The 27,335-nt window shown below is 38.7% G+C and overlaps 1 protein-coding gene across 4 annotated transcripts in view; it reads right to left on the bottom strand.

The window, feature by feature from the left end:
* Positions 1 to 446: 446 nt before the first annotated feature.
* Positions 447 to 27,335, bottom strand: part of Dll (Distal-less) — a 206,531-nt gene continuing 179,642 nt past the window's right edge. The window contains exons 4-8 of one of the 4 annotated variants that reach the window (XM_065229094.1): positions 16,877 to 17,021; positions 16,235 to 16,333; positions 15,910 to 16,093; positions 6,211 to 6,282; positions 447 to 2,258 (exon numbers count right to left, since the gene is read on the bottom strand). In XM_065229094.1, coding sequence (XP_065085166.1) covers positions 2,240 to 2,258; positions 6,211 to 6,282; positions 15,910 to 16,093; positions 16,235 to 16,333; positions 16,877 to 17,021 — 519 coding nt within the window. In that variant the 3' untranslated portion in view covers positions 447 to 2,239. Of the gene's footprint in view, positions 2,259 to 6,210; positions 6,283 to 15,909; positions 16,112 to 16,234; positions 16,334 to 16,876; positions 17,022 to 27,335 lie in introns of all 4 variants that reach the window. The other 3 variants (XM_065229092.1, XM_065229093.1, XM_065229095.1) reach the window with 3 other exon arrangements.

The raw sequence follows: 27,335 nt of genomic DNA, 5'->3' as shown, positions 1-27,335 counted from the left end.
ACAAACAATTATGTAAAGTTTCATGCAAATCGAAGAAGACGTGTCCAATCTATTTGTCATTTGGCTTTGAACTGCTCTTATTTGAGAAGTGTTTGGAGCCACAATCGTACGTATGAGGGGTGGCGAACAGCTCCAAACCTAGCATTGTGTTTTTTTATTTGATAACTGTTTTGGGCCTTTGAGACACCAAAAGATTTGTTTACAACGAGTTTCCTCCCAGCCTCCTTACAGCACACTCTGAACTTCAGAGAAGATAATACTTTCAACAATGTCATACCTACCAACGAGCAGAGAAGCGAACAGGAGCAGCATTTCGAACAGCATCGGTATCCAACAGAGCGAAATATAAGACATGTATCATTCCTGATCGCCAAAAAACATTCACGACCAAAATTCATAAAAAACAAACTGGACATTTTCGGATATCGAAACCAATGAATCACCCCTTAAATTTTTATAATAATATTTTAATACCGTTTTTCGAATTTTGCAATTTACATTCACAATCGTTACAGGATTTCTATGATATAATTTTCATTACATTATATCATTATAATATAATAATAAACAATGCTTAACACCTACACACGACTCCCACGGAGAGACTGTTTGCTCCTCTGTGGTGCCCTTCACTCGCTATTTTTTTTTTTACTCAATTTGTTTGCCATTTTTCCATCATCAATAGAAAATCTGTCATTATTCTTCTTTGTATTTTCTGCTTTTTTCGGTTTCAGATTATTGGTTTGCTAAAATTTCAAATCAAAACTCATTTTCATCAGTTAAATGTCTCATTCAAATGACCCATTTGCTCTCTTCTTTCGCTAGTAGCTGCTTTGCTTATTCACAAATCCTTTTAAATATTTTAATACAATTAATTAACTTACTTCATTATCCTTGTATTGATTCTTGTATTGTAAATGTGTTAGTTTATGTACAAATTTGCTTTAAATGTCTGCATCGCACTTTAATTTAATTACCGGCTAATCACAATCATCACTTTCGTGTGTTCACCTATCTTATTAGTACTGTTACAGAGCAAAATCCGGATCACACGGTTGTTAACACTCACCCTAACACGCGCTCTCGCACACATACACACCCACAGCCACCTAGCACTCACAGAAAGAGTCTATATATTTTTTTTAATTTTTTTCCCATCAACGATGCCTAAATTCGATTGGTTCGCTGTTTTGATGATCTATCGTGTTGCTTGAAATTTTTGGATGAGAAAAAATTGAACCCCTCGCGATGCCTGCCCACTTCTATTCGGTAAATTGTTGTATTTACAGTATTTTTTAATGAATTCGTTAAAACTTGTTCTCTGAAATTGCTACTAGTTTGATTTTCTAAACTCGCTTTTCCACTGTGTGTTGTTTGTTTTTCGTTTCTGCTTGTGCTGTTTTCAGTATGGTTTAAATTTTCTTTAAAATCTTCCCTTTGCTTATTGCGTTAAAAGCTTTCTGTTGATTCAATGGCAGCAAAATTAATAATGTGTTGTAGGAAAATCAAATACCGGTGTCTAATACAAATGCCAATGGAATCGTAAGATGCAGAATTGGAATGTCACATTCGCCGACGATCGCTACTTCCGATTCAGAAAGGAATGTATTGTTGGTTTGCTGGTCAAATTCAGCAAACTTCTGTTTTTTTTTTTGTTTTTAAGTAAATTCAAAGACGCTCAACTCTGGGAAAGTTGTCTTTCCCTGTTAATAATACTCAGGAAAACGAAGAAACGAAATAGTTACATTACGATTAACACTTACAAATATTGCACAAAGCGCTCATTTCACTCATCTCTCTCGATCGACGTCCTTTTGAAACAAGTCAACTGGTTGGGGATTGGCCTCCGATATCACTCACCATAGTTGTTTAAGCTCTACGTGTACGGTTCTGTGCTACTCTGCCTGCCAGTCAGTGATAGAAGGAACTTCCAGTCCGCATTTGCACTCACCCCACTCCAAGCCTTTAAATTCGTATGTCGGACTGCGTCGGTTTTGGGTTACTTTGCAATTTCCACTACGTTAAACACTACCGTGTGTGCTAGTGTTAGTCAGATCACTGTTCAGCTTTTGTTGGTTTTTGTTTTCTATTTGTCTTGTTTTTTTTTTGTTGTTGTTGCCTTCATTCGCTGTAGATTTTTGTATTGTATTCAAAATGTACTGTTTTTTTCTTTTGTTATTAAACTTTGCTCTATTACACACTAGGAATAGTTAAAATTATAATTTACATTCTCGTTTTGTTAAACAGCCGGCCACACCCTGGAAAGGAGAAAATGGAAGAGGAATTCATTAGGCATTGTTTGATTAAGCGCAACTTATTAGTGGAAAGTTAGGTCATAAATAATAATGTTCAATGCGTCCAAATTCTAGATTACAAAAGATATCAAATATTCAGTTGTGTCAAATTATGCAACGCCTGTAATCTGCAAACAACTCGAGGGAAGCTAAATTTTTCTGGTGCGATGGTGCTAAATTGACAGCGCCTACTTTTCAGCTACGATAAAGCTTGGTACATTTCGCACCGCGTATAAAATATTTTCTAAATAACGTTATAGTTAAGGCCCAAACGCAATGTGGGCGGAAGCGGAACGGAAACGAAAAGTTTGAAAGTTGTCACAAATGACATCAAGCTGCCTAACCGAATTCGATTTGGTTCTAACTTGATTTCAATCCAACAAGTAGGCTTACTCAGATCGGGCTTTTTTGCTGCCGCTGCCGTTCCGCTTCCGCTGTCATTGCGCTTGGGCCTTTAAGCATGATTCACGCAAATTGTGTTCATTAATTTGAAAACAACTAAATCAATATTTGTTTTACAATTTTGGAAAATTCAGAACGGTTATTAAATTTGTTGCCACCTTGCCACATTTAATGTTATATGATTGAAGCTTAAATATATTTTGGCGCAGCAGTGCTACTGATGTTTTCGGCAGCTTCAAGAACTGAATCTCATTGCAGGGGGTTGAAAGTATGTAGACAAAAAGAAAGCGGTAGCTTGCATTATTAGCGAGATTGTAATCATCCAAAAGATGTGCGCTGGACAGTTCGGAAAGGCATTTTTCGTTGAGTTTTGATCGTTTTAATCACTGTTTGACTGCCGAAGTATCTCCTATCGATTCTCATTCCATATTTCAAGAGATATATTTCAAAATTTGATCTCGTTTTATTGTTATATTATACTACACTGGCATCAAAGGGTAATCAACTCTGCACATTGTGCCAAAACACATCGTGGCACACTGATTGGCGGGTCATGGCACACGATGACAAGTATGGCACAAAATATAACATGAAATGGCATCACTGTTTTGGGTTGACATTTTGCCAATCGTTTCTAAGGTTTACTTCTTCGTTTACTTCAAAGTAAGGGGGAAAGCGATTTTTTGTCAATGCCATTTTCCAGTGAAATTGTCCCCAATCATAATAAGAGATTGCATAATTGACGGGACTCTCTTTGTCCTTATGCCTTCTGGGATGACCCTCTACAGAAAGTCCACACGGCTTTTGAGAGATGTCTATAGTTTCAGGAAGTCCGACAAACGAGTCAGAGTCACCACGCCCCGCAGAATAGCCCAGAATTAACTAGAATTAAGTACTAACTCTATGGCCATAGGATCTGGACTGAGAGTCAATTGTATGAGTAAGGAGCATTTAAGTGATAATGTACGGTGTCGAACGATCCTACCATTCTTCAGATGTATCTGCAATCACAGCTGTTTCTCTCGCAGAACACCCCGGTTCAATTGATGATTCACCAATAAGTCAGCCGTACAGCTCTTTCTATGGACTGAACTCGGATTAGATTGTCTGTGGAGGTCTCTCTACGCTGTTTCGTAACTGTTCGTATCACTGACGACAACAGCAACATTAAGAAAGATGCTGCCAACAGAATTGTGAAGGTAACCACACCGAAGTTTACAGAGCCAATCTGAGTCACGGTCTTAATGAACGCAGTCGGAACCGGCAGCAGTTTCAGGGAGATTAATATGCGATTCCGGCATGCCCAAGAATAGAAAATATGAAGGAATAACAAGGTAGTCATCAAACGACTGCAACCAGTATCGAGTCAGACGAATTTAGTAGGTACCTAACCACGACTCCTGACACTGGGAAGCTACTGTAGGTCTATTGCTGCTACTACTACCGCCGGTGGGCATTTTAGGTCGAGTCTTCCTATTTTTCAGATTGTAGCATTGCCCGAGTTGCATGATGCTATTGCAGACAAGATTCATCTTCCACTTGCCAGTGGGGTACTTGGCTTCGGAAAACGTCTGCCAGAATGGCGCACAGTAGAGAAATTTATTCTCCTAAATGGACAGTTTCTGCCATCAGTCACCTTTCTCCTTCTCGCCCTCCGTCTTCGAGTGCCACTACCTTGAAGTGGATGACCGGCAACCAGCTCGTTGAATATTATCTTGGGATTAAGTTTCACGACTTTTTTCCGTCCTTGACTTGAAAATGTAAACACACAATCTCAAAAGTCATAAGTGCAGGGTTGCCAAACTCATGGGTTACTGAGACATAAATATAACATAGTAGCCTGGATTTTGTTGACCTATAGTTCCTGTCAAGCATACCAATGCACAGTGGTCCGGAAATGAAAACTAGGCAATTATTGCAACTTTACCAGCATAGCTCTTCTGTTAAGTTATTGCTTATAATTAAGCCTTTAACGGCTACTCACTGATTTTTCATACCTGCGGCCATCCATCTTAAATCCAGGCACCCCCTTATGGACTCACAATAATTGTAATTTGGGGATTTACACACAATTGAGTTCCCCCTAACTAAAACAAGGGTGCGGGTAAAACTTGGCTGCAAGCAGCTCGCCCCAAAACTAAAAATACTATTCTAAACGCTACGCTTCTTCTTCTTATTTTTCTCATTTCAAGCTTATTGCATATCACATATTAGCCTATTGCATGCTCTCAACTTAGTGTTCTAGATGCACTTCCCCAGTTATTAATCAAAGCTTTTGATGCCTTTGCCATTTTTGTATTAGTACAATTATGTGGCAAGCAAGGCTTCGCAATATCAGCTTCAATCGACAAAATCGATGCGACGAAAAGGCTGCTAGCTTTATGTTTTCTTTTGAAGTCGAACAGCTTCGCAGTATTCTAGAACCTCAGTCGGCGTCTGCCAACAAATTTTCAATCGTTTGTCTCTCTTTCTCCTGTCACTTCATTAGTCTTTCTTTCAAGCTTCGGTGAAGCGAAAAACATCCCGAAAAATTCCTTGACCGAACTGGGAATCGAACCCAGCCTTCTGCAGTATGGTCGTGCAATTGACCTAAGGGAGGCTACTAATTAGATTAAGTTTAATTAATTTAGACATCAATTGTCAGTTAAATTATTATTGGACAAATAATTGAGTGACTGATACTTGAGTCAATGCTGTTCATAAACTGCGTAGAAAATCTTGTATGGACCGTAGACATTGGACAGGTCCCAATGCTACGTGATTTATGAACAACCCCTAATTTTTAAATAAAAAAAACAACCAGTAAGCAACCCATCTAAATATTAAAATATACATAACCCATACTTGTTTACACAAATTCTCTCAGCAATATGTTTAAAATTTTTAACAGATATCATTGTAAGTGCCCGTCATAACCTGCAGTGATATTAAAACACGAGAACAACACTAGAAATGGTTGTTCTGTACGCTTTTAGCGTAACTACTTTTCGTGAGTAGCACGAGAAACAAGCAGACAACACATTTGACAAGATATTCGATGTGCTTAGGAGAGCACAAATGAAGCACGCGTGCAATTAGTCGTGTCGCACATTTTGCTATATACAGCTCCAAAAGCAACGTAAGCAAGTAGCATTTTTGATACGATATCTGAAATGATACTTAACATGCAAGAATACTTTGCTTTACTCGAACAAAAAAAATTGTCAAATTTTGAAAGTTTATTTGATATGCACATATGTTTTTGATGTGCGCATGTACTTTGACAGCGCATGATCAACTAGACTCTGAACATCACAGCTGTGCGTTTACCCGTCTGTGCCGTGCACGGTTACCTATTTCTGATAAGCTGTTATCATGCAATTGTATTATTTGCCAACTAAATCAGTCCCAATAGGTATCCAAAACATTGCATCATGTTTTTTTCACAAATTCAAATCAAAGGCTAGAGACTACAGTTACATTAAAGTGCTTACTGGCATACATAAGTTTGTGGATCGACAGTTATGAAAATTACCTTTGATGTGTCTCGAATCGGGGTATCCGAGAAGAATAGTATTCATCAAACATCGCTTCCCTGCTCCTTTGGCTACGGAAGATATAGATAATTGAAGGGAAAAAATTAGCCTTTATTGATCCAAGATTTTCGGTAAGCGTTTGCAAGAAACGCTTCAGTACAACAAATAACTACTGACATCGTGTCGTATGTGCCATAATACTAACAAGCCTTAGAACAATGCGCAATACTAGCACTGAATGGCGTTGAAATTTTTACAATATGAGTCATCAAAATCAATCGGAGAGATGCCCAGCAGGATTCACTCGATTGAGTTGTTGCAGTCTCCCGATAGCCTAATCAGTGAATGGTCAATGAGTGGTCACTTGCGCGTTCGTTTTCATATTAAATCGAATGTATTCACTGCGTACCGAATCTGATTGTAAGTGTAATGGCACGGATAATCGTCTAGTGATGAGGCAAAAACGATTCTCTGGTTCTAGATTACTACTGTTCAGCATTTATGCATTCAATCGGGGTTGCACTCATCAGGGAACGTTTTCACATTCTTTCTGCTTCTCGCGTGTTTCGTTCTACAGTTGGAAGTTGCGAGCTCATGTGCAGTCACTTGCTTGTATGCTTGCTGAAACTCCTCAAACTCGCTGGAGGTTTTAAAACACTCTTGTCCTGCGAGTTTAGCCAGCCCTCACATCGAGTGAGCGGCGACAGGAATATGGAAGAAGTAAACAAAAACTCCTCGAGAGAAAGGGAGAGTGAACTTCAGCGAGAGGATGATTTGACGTGAGTTGCGCTTTTCGAAGCTCCGGATGACGTTTTTGTTCGACGTAAGAAGCTCAGAGTTCACCTACTGTGAGAGTAAAAGCTGGGTTTAGACAGGGCAAGTCAACTGATCAAGTCAGTTGCATTCAATTGGCTTGAAAAGTTGAGTCTGGTATAACTTTTTTCAATTCAAGGGAGTAGATCAAGTCAGTTGAATGGCATGGTTTACACGTTCAATACGCGTTCAAGTCAGTTGAATTCAACTGAGTTGATCGTTTGACTTGCCCTGTCTAAACCTAGCTTAAGAGCGTGTGATAGAAGACATGAACATGAATGGCAACAAACCTCACTCTCATTTTATCACCCTTCGCTCACAAACTCTGAAGCTCAGTGGAATGATTTGGCAGTAGGCATTCTACTCATCAGAAAAATGCTATGCTCGGCTCATTTCAAGCTTACAAGCGAGGCTCCATCAAGCCTGCTTGCTTGGAAGAATTTGCATTCGTTCTGCAATCATTTGGTATACGAGGATGGCTATTGAGGTGGCTAATGGTTTCCAAAACGTCACTTTAGCATATCATTATTAAAAATATGTGTTCTCTTCAATCCAGACACTTTAGCCTTATGATATTTTTAGCCATTGTTGCTAAAGGAGAGCCTTACTATTTTTCCACTGAATATCAATCGCAGTGCGAATCTAGAGGCTACAGTTTTCAACTTTAATCAGTAGAATACTATTTTAAGCCTAATCTCTAAGGAAGCCTTATCTTGAAACCTCAAGAGCCCTAACATGTCAGATCCCACAAATCAAACAATAATGATACTGAGACTCCACGTTCACCGAAATCTCCATTGGCGCGACCTCTTACCTTACATAAGCTCATATTTAAGGGTATTGAATCGAACTCGAGGGTGGCCTATAAGAAATGTATCACTATTTTCAAAATGCAGCAGCATGTGCGGCTTTTATATGGGAATTTTTGGATGTCCATTCAGATAAATATGCTCTCACATGTGCAAAATTGCGCTGCAAACATACAACATGAGAAATTTTGTGTCTTCATCCAGATTGTACCAAGGCCTTTAATTGTGGAATGAAAATATTCCATAATCAAAAGCAAACGTTTGAAAACAAATCTGCACGAAAAACTGTGAGCGCGTCCAAGGGCGTAGCCAGGTTTCGAGCTAGGTAGAGGCGGAAAATTTGGCCGAATTCTATTTCACCGAACGCCATTTCACTGAAAGCCTTTGTGTTTCTGAGTTTAGGGGGGGGGGGCTATTCCCACCTCCCTGCCTCCATCTGGCTACGCCTATGAATACATCAGATAAAAAATGTATCTGGTACATTTAGTTTGGTGTTATTAGGGCCGCTTTATGCGTATATATGCTTCTGAAGTTGAACAAATATTGCTCCCCCAAAGTGATTAAAAATAAAATGCTTGATTGATTTCATTTTGGTCACCTCATGAATGCTCATGCGCAACTATGAAGCCAGGTACCTACATCTCCAAATTCATTAAAGATTGTGAGGATGCATATTTTCAAATGGCACTCTGAAGGTGAAGAAATATTGCGCCAGCGATGTAAACAAATGTTTGAGAAAAACGTCGCAAATTGAAAAAAAATGTAAATAACATGAGAATATATATTCCAAGCATATTCCAACAATTTAAATTTGTGAATATCTGGTATGTTTTTATACGATAGTTCCATTATCATCAAAAAAAAAAAATCTGGAGCCTTTAAAAAGTTCTGAGAATTTAATTGAAGTTCCAAAAATTGCAAAGATGATCCGATAGTTTCAGATTTTTGGGAAATTCACTTCAGTGAAGAATGATCAACGTGCTTAAGTACAATTCTATTAACTTCAGGAAAACTGCAAGATTTTCAGGACACTTACATGCTTTCAGGAAAATAGCAGGAATCTTCAAGATAATTTAAGGAAAATCCAAAGAACATCAGGGAAGTTTAGTGACGATATTAAAGATATTTACGGAAGTCCAGAGAACTTAAGGGAAGTTTAAGGATCTTTTGAGTAGTTCAATCAAGTTCAGGGCAATTCCAAGAACATTGTCTAGATGTGGGCTCTCTTAGCTCAGTTGGTAAAGACGAAAGCAACTGGGTACGATTACCAGTCCGGTCTAGTAATTTTTCGGGTTGAAAATTGTGGAGACTTCAGCGAAGCATTAAGAATTTTAAGGCGCAGGATTTTTGAAGAAATTCTGAAAACTTCAGAGGTATCCAGAGGACACATCAAGATCAACAATCGAAAAGGGCTCAACTCCATTTTGTAAACAAACCTTTTAAGGCCATTTTCTCCCGAACCGAACTCCGCCAACTCAAACCAACAAAACGAACAGGTAGGGGAAATTATTTTCTACCCGATTGTGTTTAAAGATTGCGAATGTAGGTTTCGGTTCGCGAGAAAATGGCCTTCCAAGGTTTGTTTACAAAATGGAGTTGAGGCCTTTTCAATTGTTGGTCTTGACATTACGGGTCGTTACAACGGTTAAGGCCTGTTATTTGACAGTTTTTATACTGTCAAAGATTTTTTTTAATAATCCTTAAATAGGGGAAATGGCTCTAATGTTGACCTATGGATCTAAGATTGGGCCCATCGCTAAAAAGCTGCTATTTATCACTTTTATCTAGATGAACGCGTCATTGCGACGGTACTAATGAATATTTTTGGTCGCTTTCGAAAATTTAGTCGAGTGCTGAATTTATGTATGGGCCCAAATTAGGGGCATTTAGGCCGACATTACATCCATTCCCCCTATTATTGCAAATTTAGAAAGAGCGTTATTTTTCCAAAAATAATTGATTGAGAGTATCTGATTTGAGTAGCTCAAAAAGTATTGGTGAGTTTTTTAAGAGAAGTGCAAAACGTTATAATGCCACGCAACATAGTTGCTCACCAAATCATTATGAGCTACTCAAATCATGAACATCATGATTTCTGGAAAGTCCAGAGGGTTGATTGAAGGTTTTCATAACCGTTCCATTTATTTCAGGATTGTATCAAACATTTTAGGAGATTTTAGCGAACTTCAGGATACATCCGAGAACCTAAGGGCAGTTCAATTAATTCTAAGAAAATTACTGGAACTTCAATGGAAAACTTCAGCAAAGCCCCGAAAAGTTCAAGACAATTTTTAAAACGTTTCATCGACATCAAAAAAGCGTGAAAACATTCTAAAGAAAGTTCCGTATTTTGAATGGCAGATTCGAGAACTTAAAAAACATGCGGCGACTTCAGCGAAAATCAGAAAACACCAAGACAGGTTCATTAATATCAAGAAAATTGCGAGAATTTTTTAGAAGCTCAGATGTCTAGGGAATTTCAGAGGTAATTTCATTATATTCAGAGAAGCTACGAGTACTTTGAGGATTATCAGATAACTTCAGAGCAGTTCCATTAGCGTCAGGAAACGTGCAGTCACTTTCAAGAAGTTTCAAGGAATCATAAGATATTCGGAAACTTTCAGGAATTATGCGAAACCTTTAGGAACATTACGGGATCTTCAGGGAAGTTATGTGAATATCAAGAAAATTTCCAAAACATTCAGGGAAGTCCAGAGAAATTCGGGAAGATAAGGGGAAAGTAAAGCGAGCTTCAAAGAAGTTTTCAAAACTTCGGAAAAATTACGGGACCTTCCAGGACGATCAAGGGACTTCATGTCCTTTCAATGAACTTCAGAAGAATAGTGGGAACTTTTATGAAATATTGAGAAATTCAGGGAACAATAGAGAACTTTATAAAAGTTCAGAGATCGTTCGGGCAGTTCAGATAACATCAGGAAAACACCTTAAAAAATCAGGAATGTCTAGAAGTTTAAAATGTTAAACAACTAGTTATAATAATGTATGTGCAATTGTATGAATTCCAGGAAAATTTAGAGAACTTCATTGAACATCTAAGAACTTTATAAATTATTTCGTTCTAATTTAAGGAAAATTAAGGGAATCTTAAATTAGTTCCTTGAATCTCAGAGAAGTTCTTAGAACTCCAGGGAAGTTATGAATTTTCACGAGATCTTCAAGAACATCAGGAAAACTTTTGGAACTTCATAGAAGTCTAGAAAATAATAAACAAGAATTAAAGGGGAAGTTTACCGCCCTGACTTTTTTCCACGTCACCTTTTTTATGTTTATAAACATATTGGGTTAAAATATTAAACAACCAACAACATCAATTGTTTCCTTAGAATCTTGAGAAAATTTACATGTAACCATATTTTTTTCTATCTCCAACTTTGTGCCATGATAAGTTACAAAAGTTTTAATTTTTTTTTTTTTTTTTTATTATTAATTATTTAATTTTTTTTCGGGGCGAAGAACTTCCCCTTAAGGAAACTCAAAGAACTAGAATATATGAAAACAATAAAATAAAAGTAGACCCATAAGCTTCAGGGCAGTTTCGAGAGTTGGGGGCACTGCAGGGAAGATGATTGTAGAGATGCTTCCAAATTTTCAAGTAGTCCAGAAAGTTTCAGAGATTTGAAAACTTCAATAAGTTGTTGGGAGCTTCATCAAAATTTAGATGTTATCAATTAATCTTAGGGATTCTTATGACTTCAAGGCAGTACTAAGATCTTCAGAAGAATTTCAAGAATTCTAGAGAAGTTCCGAGAATTTCAGGGAAAAGCAGTGAACTTGTGGGAAATTTATAAAACTTCAAGAAATTTCTACACATTCAGAAAAAATGTGAAAACTTTTAGGGAGACCAGAGAAGTACAGGAAAGTGCAAATATGTTGAAGGAAATTTCTAGAGCATCTTCTCCTTCTTCTTTTTATTTGCTTTTTCAAGTTTTTTGCTTATCGCATTATTAGCTTACTGCGTGCTCACAACTTAGTGTTTTAGATGCACTTCTACAGTTATTAATTGAGGGCTTTCGATGCTTGTACCATTTCTGCATTAGTATTATTGTGTAGCAAGTACAATCATACTCTTATGCCCAGGGAAGTCAAACAATTTTCCAACCTCCTCCATCATGGTCTTGCTTTGTAGCTGCGCCTTTATCGACTGAGCTAAGCGAGGCCTCCGAGAGCATCCGGATAGTTTCGAAAATTTCAAAACAGTTCCATTTACTTGAGAAAAATTGTGGGAACTTTTAGATGTTCTGAGGATTTCAGAAAATTATGATAAGGTGGGTCACTGGGCAAGATGGGTAATCTACTTGATTTTTTTTTAAATGTCAAAATCAACAGGCTAAGTGTATCCCTAATGCTGGTTTAAAAATGAAATCTATCATTATGATTGCATTGAACCTGTTGATTTTGACGGATTAATAAATAAATATAAATATAATATAAAAAATTAATAAATGTACTAGATAGCTCATCTTGATGCGTGACCCATCTTGCTCCACCAAACCCTACAGGGAACTTCAGGGAAGTCAAGAAAACTTTGAGAAAGTCCAGATATCGTCAAGGAAGTCCAGAGAAATCCACGAAAAATTCCGAGATGGTCAGTAAAATTCCAGGATTTTCAGGGGTATTTTCTGAATATCTAGAAAATTTCAGTATCACTATGGATGTTTCTATAGGACTAATATCTAACTGTAGCAAAAAACAGTCGCCTTTCAAGATGCCCCGTCTGTTGGAGATTCTTATTCTCTTAAATTAATGGCGGCTATGCAGCGAAGAGTTTCGATTCCCGATTAATATTTGTGAACTGTGATAGTGAAAATAGAAAGGTGGGATAGAACAGTGCTTAGGGGTTTGGCTCATCAAGGTGAGGGTCTAGGTTCAACTTTCGTTGGTGAAAGTATTTCACGTCTCAGATATCGATAGCTAACAAAACGAACAGATGGCACTATTCCCTGTTAGTATTTTAAAGATTTATGGTATGCTGATTACAGAAAAGTTTTATCCATACTACAGTGTAGTGTTTCCTATCCGGGATATCGTGGGAAATTTACCAGAAATCACGTTTCCCAATTGCCGAGAATCTGTTTCTATTTACCGAGCAAGAAATTTAGAGGGAGTTTTGGGTGAAAGTGACAATGAATTTACCTGAGGAGTCAAAATAAACTGCGAAAGAGAAAGTTTGGATTAACTTCCAGATGAATTCAGAAGATCATCTAATGTAAATTGGAAGAATGTTCCAGAAGAAGTCAGAATAGTTTCCTGAGAGAAGATTGAAAAAATTTCCGGGGGAGGCCAGAAAAAACTTTAGGGAAAATCAGAAGACATTTTTATATGAAGCCAAAACGACTAATTAATTAAAGATGAATCTTCTGTGAATGTCGAATTCTACGATATTTTAAAACAGTTGAAAGAAAGTTTAAAAAAAAACTTGCTGAAGAATTTGGATGAACTTTCCATCGGAAGCCAAAAGAAGCTATCGTGGATGTTAGAAATACTTCTGGAGGAAGCTTACGATAAAAATTTCGAGGAAAGTTGAAAGAGACACCAATGCACAATATCGCGCATGATTTTCGTAGACAAAAATCAACAAGCTGTGATATCGTATCTATGAATATTAAGCTAACAAAGCTCACCAGCTATAATTCTAACCAAACCATGGCGAGTTTGAGTTTCATGATTTTTGTTTTACATCCGAACGCTACCCGAAACTACCGTCACTCCTGGCAGTAGTAGTGTCTCGATGTGCGGTATAAGAGGTGAGGAGAAAGGAAACTAGTGGACTCTTTCATTCTGACGGTGTTCTTATGCAACAGCAGACGTGACGTCACGTCTGTTGCTGCATAAGAAGACGCGAGAACAAAAGAGTCCACTAGTTTCCTTTCTCCTCGCCTCTTATACCGCACATCGGTAGTGTCTGACATCGGTGAAGAATAAGAGAGATAGCAAACTATGCTTTCTCTTTCTAAAATGGCCGGGAAATGGAAACACTACTCCAGTGTCAATTAGAGTCTTGCTTAATAGCTAGGACATACAGTTAGACAGTCCTAAATACTAGTACATTACAATTATGGAAGCTCTTGAAAGCAGTGATGCCACATTTTTTCGAATTTCAATCTGTATTTTCATCGCAAAATATCTGTTTAATCTGTATCGGACAGACGAAAATCTGTAAACAAATCTGTAAAATTTCTTTATTATGGTCTCAGTGCAGCTTCACGTAAATCTTCATTGAGTTAATACATAGTTTAAAAGGACTTTGTTCAAAGTTTAGAATCTTGAAAAATTACTAAAGTTTGCTTTATAAAGAATTTTTCTATTTAAAGATCTCGAAATCCTACAATATTTATTTTAAATGATGTGTATCTTTTCTACAGATTAAAAATACAAAACATTAAGTTCCAGTTGTGATAGGCGAATCTGTTTCCGACTGAGGATGTTCCTAATGAAGTAACTATCACAATATTCTAGAATTTGATTTTGTTGTATGTCTGTAATTACGAAAACCTTTATCTGGACATTTTTTTCTCTTCAACTCCGTAATTTTTCAATAAGTTTTAACACAAAACTTTTACTGAAAGTTTAGTCGAATTGCATGCAATATTCTTTATTTCTAAAATTTTGTTATTCACATATTAAAATACCCAGTTGACTCTTCGACAAATGGAAAAGGAAACTAATATCCCTTCCAACGAGAATTCAGAGCATCTGAACATCAGAAGTCCATTCAAAACATTTCAGCTCCATTTGAAGCTAAAACAATAATTTATTTAGTGAAAAAGACGATTTGGGTTTGATGCTCAGATTGAATTCAAGCTTTTCAAAAGAAAGAAACGATTATTTAACGAAATTAATAAATACAAAAAATAGTATAAAATATTTTCCCCTCATTTGAAAAATCTGAAAAAATCTATATATTTTTGAAAAATATGTAATCTGTATGTACAGATATCTGTATCAAAATATTGAAAAAAAATCTGTATGATTACAGATATATCTGTATATGTGGCATCACTGCTTGAAAGGGGTGCATGGATTTGAGGTGGGCAAGGTGCGCGCATCTAAAATCAGTGAGTAACAAGGTTAAAAAAACATCATGGTAAACCAGGACAGCATTGATTGTAAGTGAATATTACGGAACCGGTTGAAGAAGGGGAAAGTAGTCAACACTGAGACATCAAGAACAGTAAGTCAACGGGAATATTATGATCATAAAAGTGTTCAAAATTCAAATTGATATTTCCATACAAAGTAAAGTTTGTCAACCTACATCACGTGATATAGTTTGAGAAGAGTAACCTTGTATTGAATAATAAAGGAAAAACTCGTTTTATCCGGGGTCCGACCAAATATTCAATCTAAATTCCATTTACTTATTGCAATCGCAATAATCATTGATATCATTTTGCATCAGATTCAAAACCTATTTGAACAAATGATTAGCAAACATTTTTGTCCATCGTGTTCCTAAGATTTACAAGGTTTGAAATATAATGGGTCGTATGAATAAATGAGTTTCCTTTACATTCCCGATAAGAAAAATGAGGGAGACTACTCAGCGGCCCAATAAAAAGCAAAATGTTGTCCATATTTTGTAATGCCTAATAACTGAAAAGGTTTATTATTCCCCAAGGAGACATTATCTCCAACTGAACTAACGCGTTGAGCATTGGCATCCAGTTGTTCATCATTCACCGTCACTGACGACACTGAATGATGGAATAAATCCCAACGTGGCATCGTGCGACACCGTGGAGCATTCACACCCAAAAAGAAAAGCGTTCGCTTTTTTGCTGAGTAATTAGCTACGCAACCCGGCCCCGTAGAATCATCCAAATCATACACAAAGCAGGAAAAAAAGCTTTGCGGAGAAAAAAAAAATCATCTAAAATCCCACCCAGAACAAACAACACGTTGCGTCGTGCCGGAAAATCACGCGGAAAAGAAGAAGAATCGGACAAATAAAAAAAATAAGTGAGAGAGAGACGAACACAATCGGAAATAATAGCAAAAATAACACAAACAACAACAACAACAACAACAACAACAATAAGACCTTCAACTACCTACGTTAATAGTGATGGATTCGTTTCCGGCTGATACCAGTACTGAGGTACGTAACCGCCCATCTGGGGCGCGTGGGTCGGCTGTGGAGGTGCGTGGTTCGTCTGCGGTGCCATCTGCGGTGGTTTGTGGTCGCCCCAGTGCGGCGGAGGTTTCTGCTCCCAGGGTGCTTGCGAGGGTGGACTGAGGCCTGGAATTCGATCAGCAGTAGGATCAAAAGCAAAAACGCTATTAGCGATCAACGAGTTCTCTCGAGGGATTCGATCGGAATTGGGATGAAGGAATTGGTAGGTATCCAAGGCAACTGTAAACTTGGGATTGCAAAACTCACCAGGTGACAATTCCGAGACCGGTGTACTCGACGGCGTTGGACTGTGTCCGGGAGGTAGGAAGTGCGATGGCGATCCACTACTTGAGCCACCGCCGGGTGCTGAAATTGGAAAATGGAAGAAGCAAAATACAGTCAGTTGTCAGCAGCTGCTTGTGTGTGTGTGTGGACGTTTGACTACCCCGAGGAATTCTAGCAGGAGAGTAGCTGACCGTCGTCGTCAGCGGCGTCTGCAAACAAACGCCACTGCGAGCTACACGTGATCCCAACCGATTATTATTCCGTCCGTGCAACCCCCTAATTATATACTAATTTATTTCTATTTCGGACAGTAGTCCATCGATATTCATGGTTCCAGGACGGACCGCAGCGTAGGAAGCGTTTCGGCTGCCGACGCCGCCGCCACCACGGTAAGCAATAAAAATATTAAAGAGCAGCGAGACAAATGGGATAACACAAGAACCGTTCAAGGGTAGCCGGGAGTGCATTTTCATCCCTTCCTTGCACTGCTGGTCGGTCGGTCGGTCGTTGGTGTCACGAACTTAATGAATGAATCCACGACGCGGCGACGACGTCCAACGCCAGTACGGCTTTGTTCCATGTAGGTATGCGTGCTTGTAACACGGAATAGGAGGAGACACTTACCTTGATGCATGTTTTGATGCTGCGACGGACTGTGACCACCTTGGTTCGGCGCACCCAGTGGAAGTCCTCCTCCGACGCCCGGTGCCTGCGCTGCCTTCATCATTTTCTTGTACTTTGATCGTCGGTTCTGAAACCAAATCTTCACCTGCGGAGGAAAACAAGAGAAGGAAAGAAATTCGTTAGCAAGAGTAAGAAAGAGACCACAGCAGTTCTACGGTAATGTGACATCGTTGCATGTGATGATAATAATATGGGAGAAGGTGTGTCGCGCAACGTCGAGCATGATGGAGAGATACGGAGCATTGTGCCGCTGTAAAGAAACGTGTTTCGCGGTGTGACAGAGAAAGGGAACACAGCTACATAATTTGTGTTGCATCATTGCGGCATGAGGGGATGCTTGTCGTTTATAGTGGTGTGATGGATTATAATGGTAGGCATAATCGTGAGTGTACCGTTGTTGATTTGGAATTATTAGGTAGGTATATGATGTACGAGAGTGCAGCCAGTTCTGTTTCTGTGTACAGTAAACAGCTAATACGAGGGTCAAACGCTAGTTGGTTTGATTTTAGCATTGCATTGCTAATTTTTTTAATTCGTGATTCACAATATTGCCCTTGCATTGTCAATCCATAGTCGCGATGGAATTGCGATGCGAATTTAAAACTGACGGAACGGACAATAAGGCTGTTGGTTGTTATTTGAGCCACACCATTTATAATTTTTACTAAAAATAATAATATTCGAAATGTACCAGCCTAACGCCCAACACATAACTAAGAACGTTCTACACAGTTCGAAAAAGTAGTGTAAATTTATGTCACTATGATGCACATAAATGGAGCGCCACATATCATACAAACTCACACTACAGATCGTGTCATTTTATGAAATATTCCAAATATTGCGAGCAATAATTCATCTTTGTAAACAACATTTCTTGCAAGTTTGCTAGTTTACGCGCAAAGGAAGTTTACATGCTTTAATTTTTTAATGCATGCATGTTTATATCACCATCAAAATTCAGAACATTAGGTTTTTACAATCAAAACATTTTTTTTTTAATTTTGATACATTTCAACCACCTACTTTATAGGGTATTTGATCGAATTTCCGCCCAAAGAACAACCCAAACTTAGCTTCGCTATTTCAAACAGATTTGAACAAGAACTAATAATAAGAACAATGACTTCTAACATCATGCACATTTATAAATATTTAAGATATATAGATATTAACTCAATCTCCTTCTTTTCCGTCAATTTATTCAATTGGATGCAGTGAAAAGCGCTCTGATGCTCAAACGGTTCACGACGTTCGATGAAGATCTTATTTGACACTTGAGTATTCAAAAAGAGTTTCAAATAAGTCCATTAATACACTGGAGTCGCTTTTTACGCGGTTTTTTTTTACACGGTTTTTTTTTACGCGGATTTCGGAATTTACGCGGTTTTTTTTACGCGGATTCTGGAATTTACGCGGATTTCAGAATTTACGCGGTATATCGCTTTTTACGCGGTTTTTTCTTACACGGTCTTTTTTTACTTGGTTTTTTTTTTGCGCGGATTTCGGAATTTACGCGGTTTTTTTTTTACGCGGATTCCGGAATTTACGCGTTTTTTTTACGCGGTTTTTTTTTACGCGGGACGTATCACCCGCGTAAAAAGCGACTCCAGTGTATTAATGAACGAAGATTTTATGCTAAACCGAAATTATTTAAACAACTCATTTCGAGTGATGTGACTCGCTTTGATTAGGATGCAGGAGGAATGGATATTCGTCCTGGATCATTATTTTGTTTGTACAGATGGCTCTAAACAAGATAATATGGTGGATGCTGGAATAACCGGCCCTGAGAACCACTTTTCGGTGTCGATGGCAAAATGTCCCACGGTAAAATATATGCCATCTTAGAATGTGTAGTTATTTACATAGAAAGGATTTATAAAAATGCACACATATTAATTTGCCAGATAGTGCAACAACTGTCTTGTCGTATTACGGTTAAGCTAAGTATATTGGGTTTCTGGTCATTGTGGAATCGAAGGAAATGAAAAAACTGATCAATTGGTAAAATAGGTTCATCCATGCAGTTCATTGAACCACAACCATTTGTTGGACTATCTTCTTGTGCTCTCATAATGGAGCTCAAGAACTAAAAAAACAAAGGTAAAGTACAACTGGATGAATACTTAAAAGCACGGTAATCAAAAAGTCAAGCGCAGAAGTCAAGAAATGCATCAGTCCACCTATGCACAGTGCTCCCAACGTCTTCTATAGGAGGAAACAATTGATTATGGCTAAACCATTGGTTTTACATAAGTTCATAGTGTTTTCATTAATGTTTTTCCCAGGTATATTCTGAAAAAATCTTCATCCAGGTGGACGAAATGTCTTCAACGATACTTTTCAAAAGTGTTACCGGGTGGAGATCTGTCTTCAAATTTATAAAATCAAGCCTTTACAGGATTTCACAGAAGTTAAGAGAATACCATTTGTTTTGAGAGGACTTCGTAAGTTCAGGGCACGTTTCAGAACATCAAGGAATTTCGTAGAACTTCAGAGATGCAAAGAGTTTTGGAGAAGTTCAGTGTAATCTGCTGAAGTTTAGTGAACTTTGTATAAACTGAGCGAACTTTAGTGAACGAACTTTAACTTCTTTATAGTTCAGGGATTGTTATTTAACCTTAGATAACTTCGTAAGACTTGACGTCTGATTTCAAGAAACATCGTAAAAATTCAAGAAGCTTCATAAATTCAGGGAACTTTGTACAAGTTTGGGCAGCTTCGTGGAAGTTAAGGGAACATTGTTTAATGTCATACATCCTCATTGATGATCAGGGCCCTTTTTTTGTGGGCACTTCGTTGATATTTAATGGCCTTTGATTAGTTGAGAAAATTACATTCAAGCTCAGAAAACTAACGAAAATTAACGAGAAACGTACACACCAAAAAATTCTGAATTTTACTGGCGATGTAAACATCCATGCATGCAAACATTCATACAGGTAAACTTCTTTTTCACGTAAACTAGCAGCTTACAAGAAATGTTGCAAACAAAAGTGTACAGTTGCATACAATATATGGAATATTGCATGACATGTCTCATAAATTTACACGATCTATCCTTGTATGATATATGACGCTCCATTTATGTGCATCATAGTAACGGAAATTTACACTACTTTTTTTAGCTGTGTAGCAAAGCAGAACATTTTGTAGAAGCTTGGCGAATTTCTTAGAACCTGGAGTGAATTTGTGGAAAGTGCGTAAACATTTCATAGAAGAGTAGAAAACAATCTAAATTTCATAAACCTTCCAACTCTAGGGGTGTTCGGTCCAGTTAAGGGAATTTCGTTTAGGTTTGTTAGAGATCTTAATACAAAAAAGCGCAATGAACTTCCTGTAAGGTTTGGGAACTTCGTTAATTATAAGGGAACTTCTCAGCTGTTCAGGAATATTCATAGAAAACGATTAGGGCTTATCTGGAAGTTCAGTGAAGTTCAAAGATGTTCTAAGATAATGGTAGAATTTGCTGAGTTTGGAACAAAAAAATGAAACTTCGAAGAAGTTGAGAATTTTTTTTTCATCAATTTAAGGAAATTTTGTATATGTTCAGGAAAAGTTGTTATATGTTGTCATACTTAAAATTATAGACACCATGTAAGCACCTACAAAATAGAATTATATTTTCTACAAACCGCCCGCGTACGAGTTATGCCAAATTTGGACCCTTAAACCAAATGATGGTTGTAGCTCTGCGATAACATTGACTTTACAATGACAAAAACCAAATAATACGAATATTTTAATTCTTTGCGTAACGCGAGGTAGTAGCAGTACTTTTATTTGTTCTCAAGACATACTAAAATTTATATAACAAAGAAAAAATTGCAAAGAATAGCAGTTAAGGCAACAATTGTAAAACAGTCTACACTGATTGACGACAAAAAAATAAAATAAAAAAGTTAGGGGAAATGGATGTAATGTCGGCCTAAATGTCCCTAATTTAGGCCCATACATAAATTCAGCAATCGACTGAATCTCCAAAAATATCCATTAGTACTGTCCCAATGACGCGTTCATCTAGATAAAATTGATAAATAGCAGATTTTTAGCAATGGGCCCAATATTAGATCCATAGGCCAACATTAGAGCCAACTCCCCTACCTCAGTACTATTTGATGCAATAATAAAATAAAATGTGAAACTTACCAACAAAATTCGAAACAAAACATTGATATTCGTAATCTTTTCATGGAGGAAAAGTTAGAAATATAACTCAAGTAGTTGAAAGCAATAGGGTATTACATTTCACCATCAAATTCCACAGAGTTTGCCCTGCCGGTGGTGGATTAACCAGTTTTACAGTATGGAGTCTTTCGGAAAGTTGGTGATTTCTCCACAAATATTGTTTCTATCTATTGGAAGCACTAAGCATGGTTCGCACTACTTCTGTAAATTTAAAGATACTATTTTCTGTGTCTGGGAACTGTGTGATAACATTCATTATTTCATATGACGATACGCTCAAGGTAAAAAGGTAACTGCATTTTTTTTTGTTGAGGAAATGTTCCCAAAAACTTTACAAAATGCTCAATTATTGCATAGCCACTCAGGTTGATATCCCTACCTGTAGTTTCTCAGCTAGAAGCGCGTAGCAATGAGCAAGTTTCTTTAAGACAACCCCCGAGCAAAGTCTGAGATCAAATTGAAATCTAAATATGATGTGATTTCGCAGATAATGATTGCTCAGGTTGCTGTCGTTTTGGTAGTTTTAATGGTTAAAATATCAAAATTGAGAGCAAAAAAATCTTCCTGTGACATCACATTGAAAACTATTTCTGCTATCAGTGAGAGCAAACTGAAAAACTAAATTTAATATCAATTTTTCCTGTTGATAACAAAACAAGTATTCAATTTGATGTTATGCTAAGGCAATGAAAACAAACCCGCAACAACATATTTATCAAATTTATCAATTGCATAAACTGAAATCAAATTGGGAATTCAGTTTGATGTTGAAATCAAAACTTGATTTCAATTTACTGTCATTTTGATGCTGGACTTTCCTTGGGCCACCCGTCAATACTCTCCTCTATCCATAATTGCAGATTTTATCGAGGATTTAAATCATTTTACAAGTGTAACCCTCATGAAACCCAAATTATTACTTGAGTTGAATAATTTAAAGTTCTTTTCTTATTTTTCTACCAATATTCATTTGTTTTCTTAAAAGCTTGGGTACCGGTAATTTACCTAGTTACCTATATAACCGGTACTGAACCTCGAAGTATCGAAGTACCGCCATTGCCATCATCACCGTAACCCATCTAATGCCGGAAGTCAACATCTACCTATCGGACTTTCAGCTCTTGAGACTCGACAGAACCAGTGCTTGAGGAGGGGGAGTAGCCGTTGCTGTGAGGCATAACATCAACTACCACCTGCTGCCGTACTTTCAACTCAAAAGTATCGAAGCCATCGGGGTTGAAGTTGGCACATCGCTTGGCCCTATCACCATCATTGCGGTTTACTGCCCCAAACAAGTCAAAAACAGGGATGGGTCGGCGGACCTTCAACGAGATATCATCAAGCTGACTCGGCGGCGTCAAAAATACATCATCGCTGGAGACCTGAATGGCAAACATCAAGCTTGGGGCAACAGTCGGCGCAATCAAACCGGCACCATCCTGAACAACGATCTGCAGGAAGCGCAGTACAACATCTTGAGTCCGGACACTTCCACCCGGTTGAGTAGGTCCGGTGCTCACGCCACCATCGATACCTACATAAGCAACATGGGCAACAACATTTCACAACCTGTTGTGTATCAGGAACTCAGCTCGGACCACTATCCGGTGGTGGCTGAAGTGGGTTCCTCAATCAACAAGTTCCAAGCATCACGGTGAAACTACCATCGGGTAGAATGGTCGCAGTTCCAACACTACATTGATACCAGTATCGACTATGACGTCCACCTGGAAACGACCGACGACATCGACCGGTGTCTGCGCTCCATCGAGGAAGCGATTTCCCGGGCCAGGGACTCTGAACCTTGACAGAACTACCAAAGACCTTATAAGACTCCGTAACACCATCCGAAGGCAGTACCAACGCTCTGGTCTGCCTGTCCTCAAGACCCACTGTAATCGTCTAACAAAAATCATCCAAGCCAGGATGGTGGGACTCAGAAATCAGGACTTTGCTAACAGGATCCGCTCTCTCCTAGATTGTACGAAGCCCTTTTGGAATCTAACCAAAATTCTTAAAAATAAGCCAAGGCCCATTCCACCACTCGTTACGGCAACCCAGTGGTTCATCTGATAACTCCTGAAGAGAAGGCAGCCGCGATAGGTCAACACTTCGTCAGCTCCCATAATCTGGGACAAAACATCGTCAGCCCTCACGAAGCTGAGGTTGCTGAAAACGCAACCAACCTCCATCAGATTCACAATATTTTTTTCTGAGGAATCCTAGATTAAGGCTGACGAACTGTTGGCCTATATCAAATCATCTAGGCCCCAGGTTTCGACAATATCCTGAATCTGGAACTCAAACACTTGAGTTCCAGATTCTACAACCATCTGGCACTGATTTTTAATCTGTGCTTCCGACTTGGCTACTTCCCCTCGTGCTGGAAGTCAGCTAAAGTCATACCCATCTGGAAACCTGGGAAGGATCCGTCCTCTCCTTCAAGTTATCGACCAATCAGCCTTCTCTCAGGGTTATCAAAACTGTTCGAAAGAGCAATCTACCACCGGCTCCTAACATCTGCCGAAGAAAACAACTTGTTACTTGAGGAACAGTATGGTTTTCGGAAAGGTCGTTCGACCGTCCACCAGCTGACTCGAGTAACAAACATTCTCAGACGGAACAAGTATGTTTCGAAAACATCTGCCATGGCGTTGTTGGACGTTGAAAAAGCGTTCGACAATGTCTGGCATGATGGCTTGGTGTTTAAATTGCAGCACTATGGTCTTCCAATCTTCCTAGTGAAGATAATTAACAACTATCTATCGAACAGGACGTTCCGAGTATCTCTGAATGGCATCACATCTGATGCTTTCAACATCGGTGCCGGGGTTCCACAAGGAAGCATCCTTGGCCCCATGCTATTCAACCTGTCCAGCTCCGATATGCCGGCTCTCCCTGATGGTGGATCGTTGTCTCTGTTCGCAGATGACACATCCATCGTCTACAAAGGTAGGGTCATCGGAGCTCTGACTGCCAAGCTTCAGAGAGGCCTGGACGTCCTGTCTGAATATTTCAACAGCTGAAAGATCCATATCAACGTGGCAAAGACCCAGGTCATCATCTTTCCACACTCAAAATCTCCCAGACTTGTTCCGTCGGTGAGTAATAAGATCTGCCTAAACGGCACTGTTGTGGAATGGTCGAAAGTCTATCTCGGCTAAACACTAGACAGCAAGCTGATTTTCAGGGGCAAGTGTAACATTTTGATAAGATCAATGTATCCACTCATCAACAGGAGGTCTACTCTATCCCTGAAAAATAAGCTTGCTGTCTACAAACAAATCATTCTTCCCGTAATAGAATACGGGATGCCAATCTGGGTGAGTTGCGCCAAATGCCATCACCTCAAACTCCAAAGGATCCAGAACAAGATCCTTAGGATGGTCCTAAACAGTACCCCGCGGACTAGAAAATCGTAGATCCACCTCCTGGCTGAAATTCAGACATTAGAAGAACATAGAATATTCATCCTGGAAAGGTTCAGAGACACCGGTCTGAGATCAAATCATCAGATCATACGTGATCTAGCACGTTATGTTAAGCTATACTTGTAGTTAAGTAGGTTATCACTTGTTTCAAATCAAACAAAACACATTATTCTTTGGTATTTTACCTTTTATGTTATGCTGATCAATACCAAATTTTGGTATCTGGTCAGAATTAGGTATTCATTAGTTATTTTTTCCTGCTCGGGATATGTAATCAGTGGGTTCATCATCAAAAAAGTGGATTGTTTTTAAAAGTTTTAGAATTTTACAAATATTACATGCAAATCTAAACTATTTACAAGTATTGATGTGAATCTCACTACAGATCAAAAGAGCAGTGGAGAGCAGGGGGTGCTGATCCGCCATAAAAACTTGACCCACTCTAGTTTAACCCGATATATTTTCTGTACCGCACAAGGGATCAAATCCGCCACCACCAGCTTGATAGAACTGACAAGGCTACCTGGGCCCCTAACATTAAAATAAGTGCACATTGAATTAATAAATATATCAGCATTTAAGCGCTTTTCCTCAATCAGATGCATTTACTATCACAAGCTTGAGCCAGAATTTCTTCAAAGAATACGGCAGAGCACTACTTCAGCCTAATTGCCCATTTTGGGCCTATTGAGCAGAAAACATCAAATAAATCCATTGTTTCGGAATTAACAAGTCAATTATGCGTTTAGTACGATACTTTAGTTAAAAAGCTACCGAACGAAGTCAATGAGAGCGCGTGATATGAATTTTTGCACTTATTATTCTCAAAAACAAAAAAAAACGCTCCGACTGAATCAATTTTTGTCTAACTCCGTTAGGCCGAAGTAAATTCAATGGCGTTTTAATGCGTTAGGCGAATTTAGAATCCGTAGGCCGAGTTTGGGGTCAAGAAGCAGTGTTAGAATTTTAACAATAGGGAAAATGTCTCTAATGTTGGCGTATGGATCTAAGATTGGGCCCATCGCTAAAAATCTGCTATTTATCAATTTTATCTAGATGAACGCATTATTGGGACGTTACTAATGGATATTTTTGGTTGCTATTGAAAATTTAGTCGATTGTTGAATTTATGTATGGGCCCAAATTAGGGACACTTAGGCCGACATTACCTGCATTTCCTCTATCTCAACAATTTGTCAACAAGGTAAATAAATTTAGAAGTTGTCTGCAATGGAAACATTCCATTTTGTGAAAAAAAAATCCACTCGAAAAATAGAGATAAAGGGTGGGTTGTGCTTAGTAGGCCCAAAATTAGATCAAAGCCCTATAGCGATTAAACTCTGCTTTCAGGGTGCTGGGATTAAAGCCTACCGACTTGCTTGGTGTGCAATTGTTACCAAGGTTTCACTTTTTACAAATTTACTTTAACTTGAAAGCACTTTTTCTAAACGACGCCACAAAAAATGGTTGTCACTATATTCTACATACCATATTCCCTTTGTCGGAAGCCTTGGCCCTGTAGGCGTAATACAAACCAAACAACATTTACAACAACAGAAAAGGGGAAGTGGGGGGGGGGGGGGTACACATCCCTCCCATTTTCAGCCAAGCTTTGGGCCGGTAGTTGTAGTTGTTGTCCATTTTTTCCTCCGGATTCGTTACATTCACAGTCACCATGTTCCTAGAATTGCGTGACTGTCATCGTGTGACGACTGATTGTAATCGCTGCTGCTGCTGCTGTTGCTGGCTGCGGGCTGTGAGTTGTTGCCGTCTGTCCCCATAAGAGCGAGTGAGAGGGAGGAATGCGGCGCCGTCGTCTCAAGAGACTATGTATCGCAATAGAGTGGGGACCGAACAATACTTTGGGGGTGGCGTAGCAACTCCGAAATGATAAATTAGATGGTGGTACCAGTCAGTGGTGAGTACGAAATGTCGTACTTGAACGCTGAATTGAACTATGTATCAAAATTCAACGGCGAAGAAAAAAAACATGACAGCGAAAAACAACGCGAAAGCCATTCTTTCGCGCTTGCCAGTTGAAGAGAGGTCTGATTTCTTCATTAGGTCCGACACATAAATCAAGGCCTTGGGCTTGGCCACGGTGCACTAGAATAGTGCTATAATTTATTCATAATTATATTTACCTTTTTTTATCGAACGTAGCACAGATGCGAAGACAGATGGGTGGCTTGAGTAAGATGATTAGAAAGGGAAATTTATATCCTAGCTTTAGAAAGGAGTTTCAAATTGTTTGTTGAGTTGGTTGATGATTTTTTGGTCTGTAACATCTTTACCAAGTCTGTGCCAACAACCGCCGCAATGAATCATATAAATCAAGTGTGAAGAGAACATGTTTCTCAACCTCGTCACCGTGTCGTAGCCGAGAGGATGTGGTCTGACAAGATCAATGCTGAACACAGCGCAGACTCCATAGATATCTGTGCAGCGAAGCAATAGCCGCGTTCGACTTGTCAATTCCGATGGCGTAAAAATAATGCAAAAAATAAATGTATCGCATTAGCCTCTAAACTGTGTCGAATAAATTTATCATTTTAATTGAAATATTATTGAAATTAGGCAAAAACCGTTCAGCCCAGGCGACTGCAAAGGGCTGCGTTTCGGTGGGATCGAACTGTATCACAGGTTCAGCCGATAGATGGCACCATTTAAATTTCATTATTTTATGCTAATACACGCCTGATGATGATGATGGTGATGGGATATCAAGCTCAGCTGACCGAACTGAATTTATGCACCGTAGCGTGATTGATACTGCG

The sequence above is a fragment of the Ochlerotatus camptorhynchus genome, unplaced genomic scaffold (genome assembly GCF_037179485.1).
Source record: "Ochlerotatus camptorhynchus isolate MF236.1 unplaced genomic scaffold, CSIRO-AGI_Acam_v1.1 ptg000307l, whole genome shotgun sequence".
Lineage (NCBI taxonomy): Eukaryota > Metazoa > Arthropoda > Insecta > Diptera > Culicidae > Ochlerotatus > Ochlerotatus camptorhynchus.
This window is presented reverse-complemented; position numbering and strand designations above follow the sequence as displayed.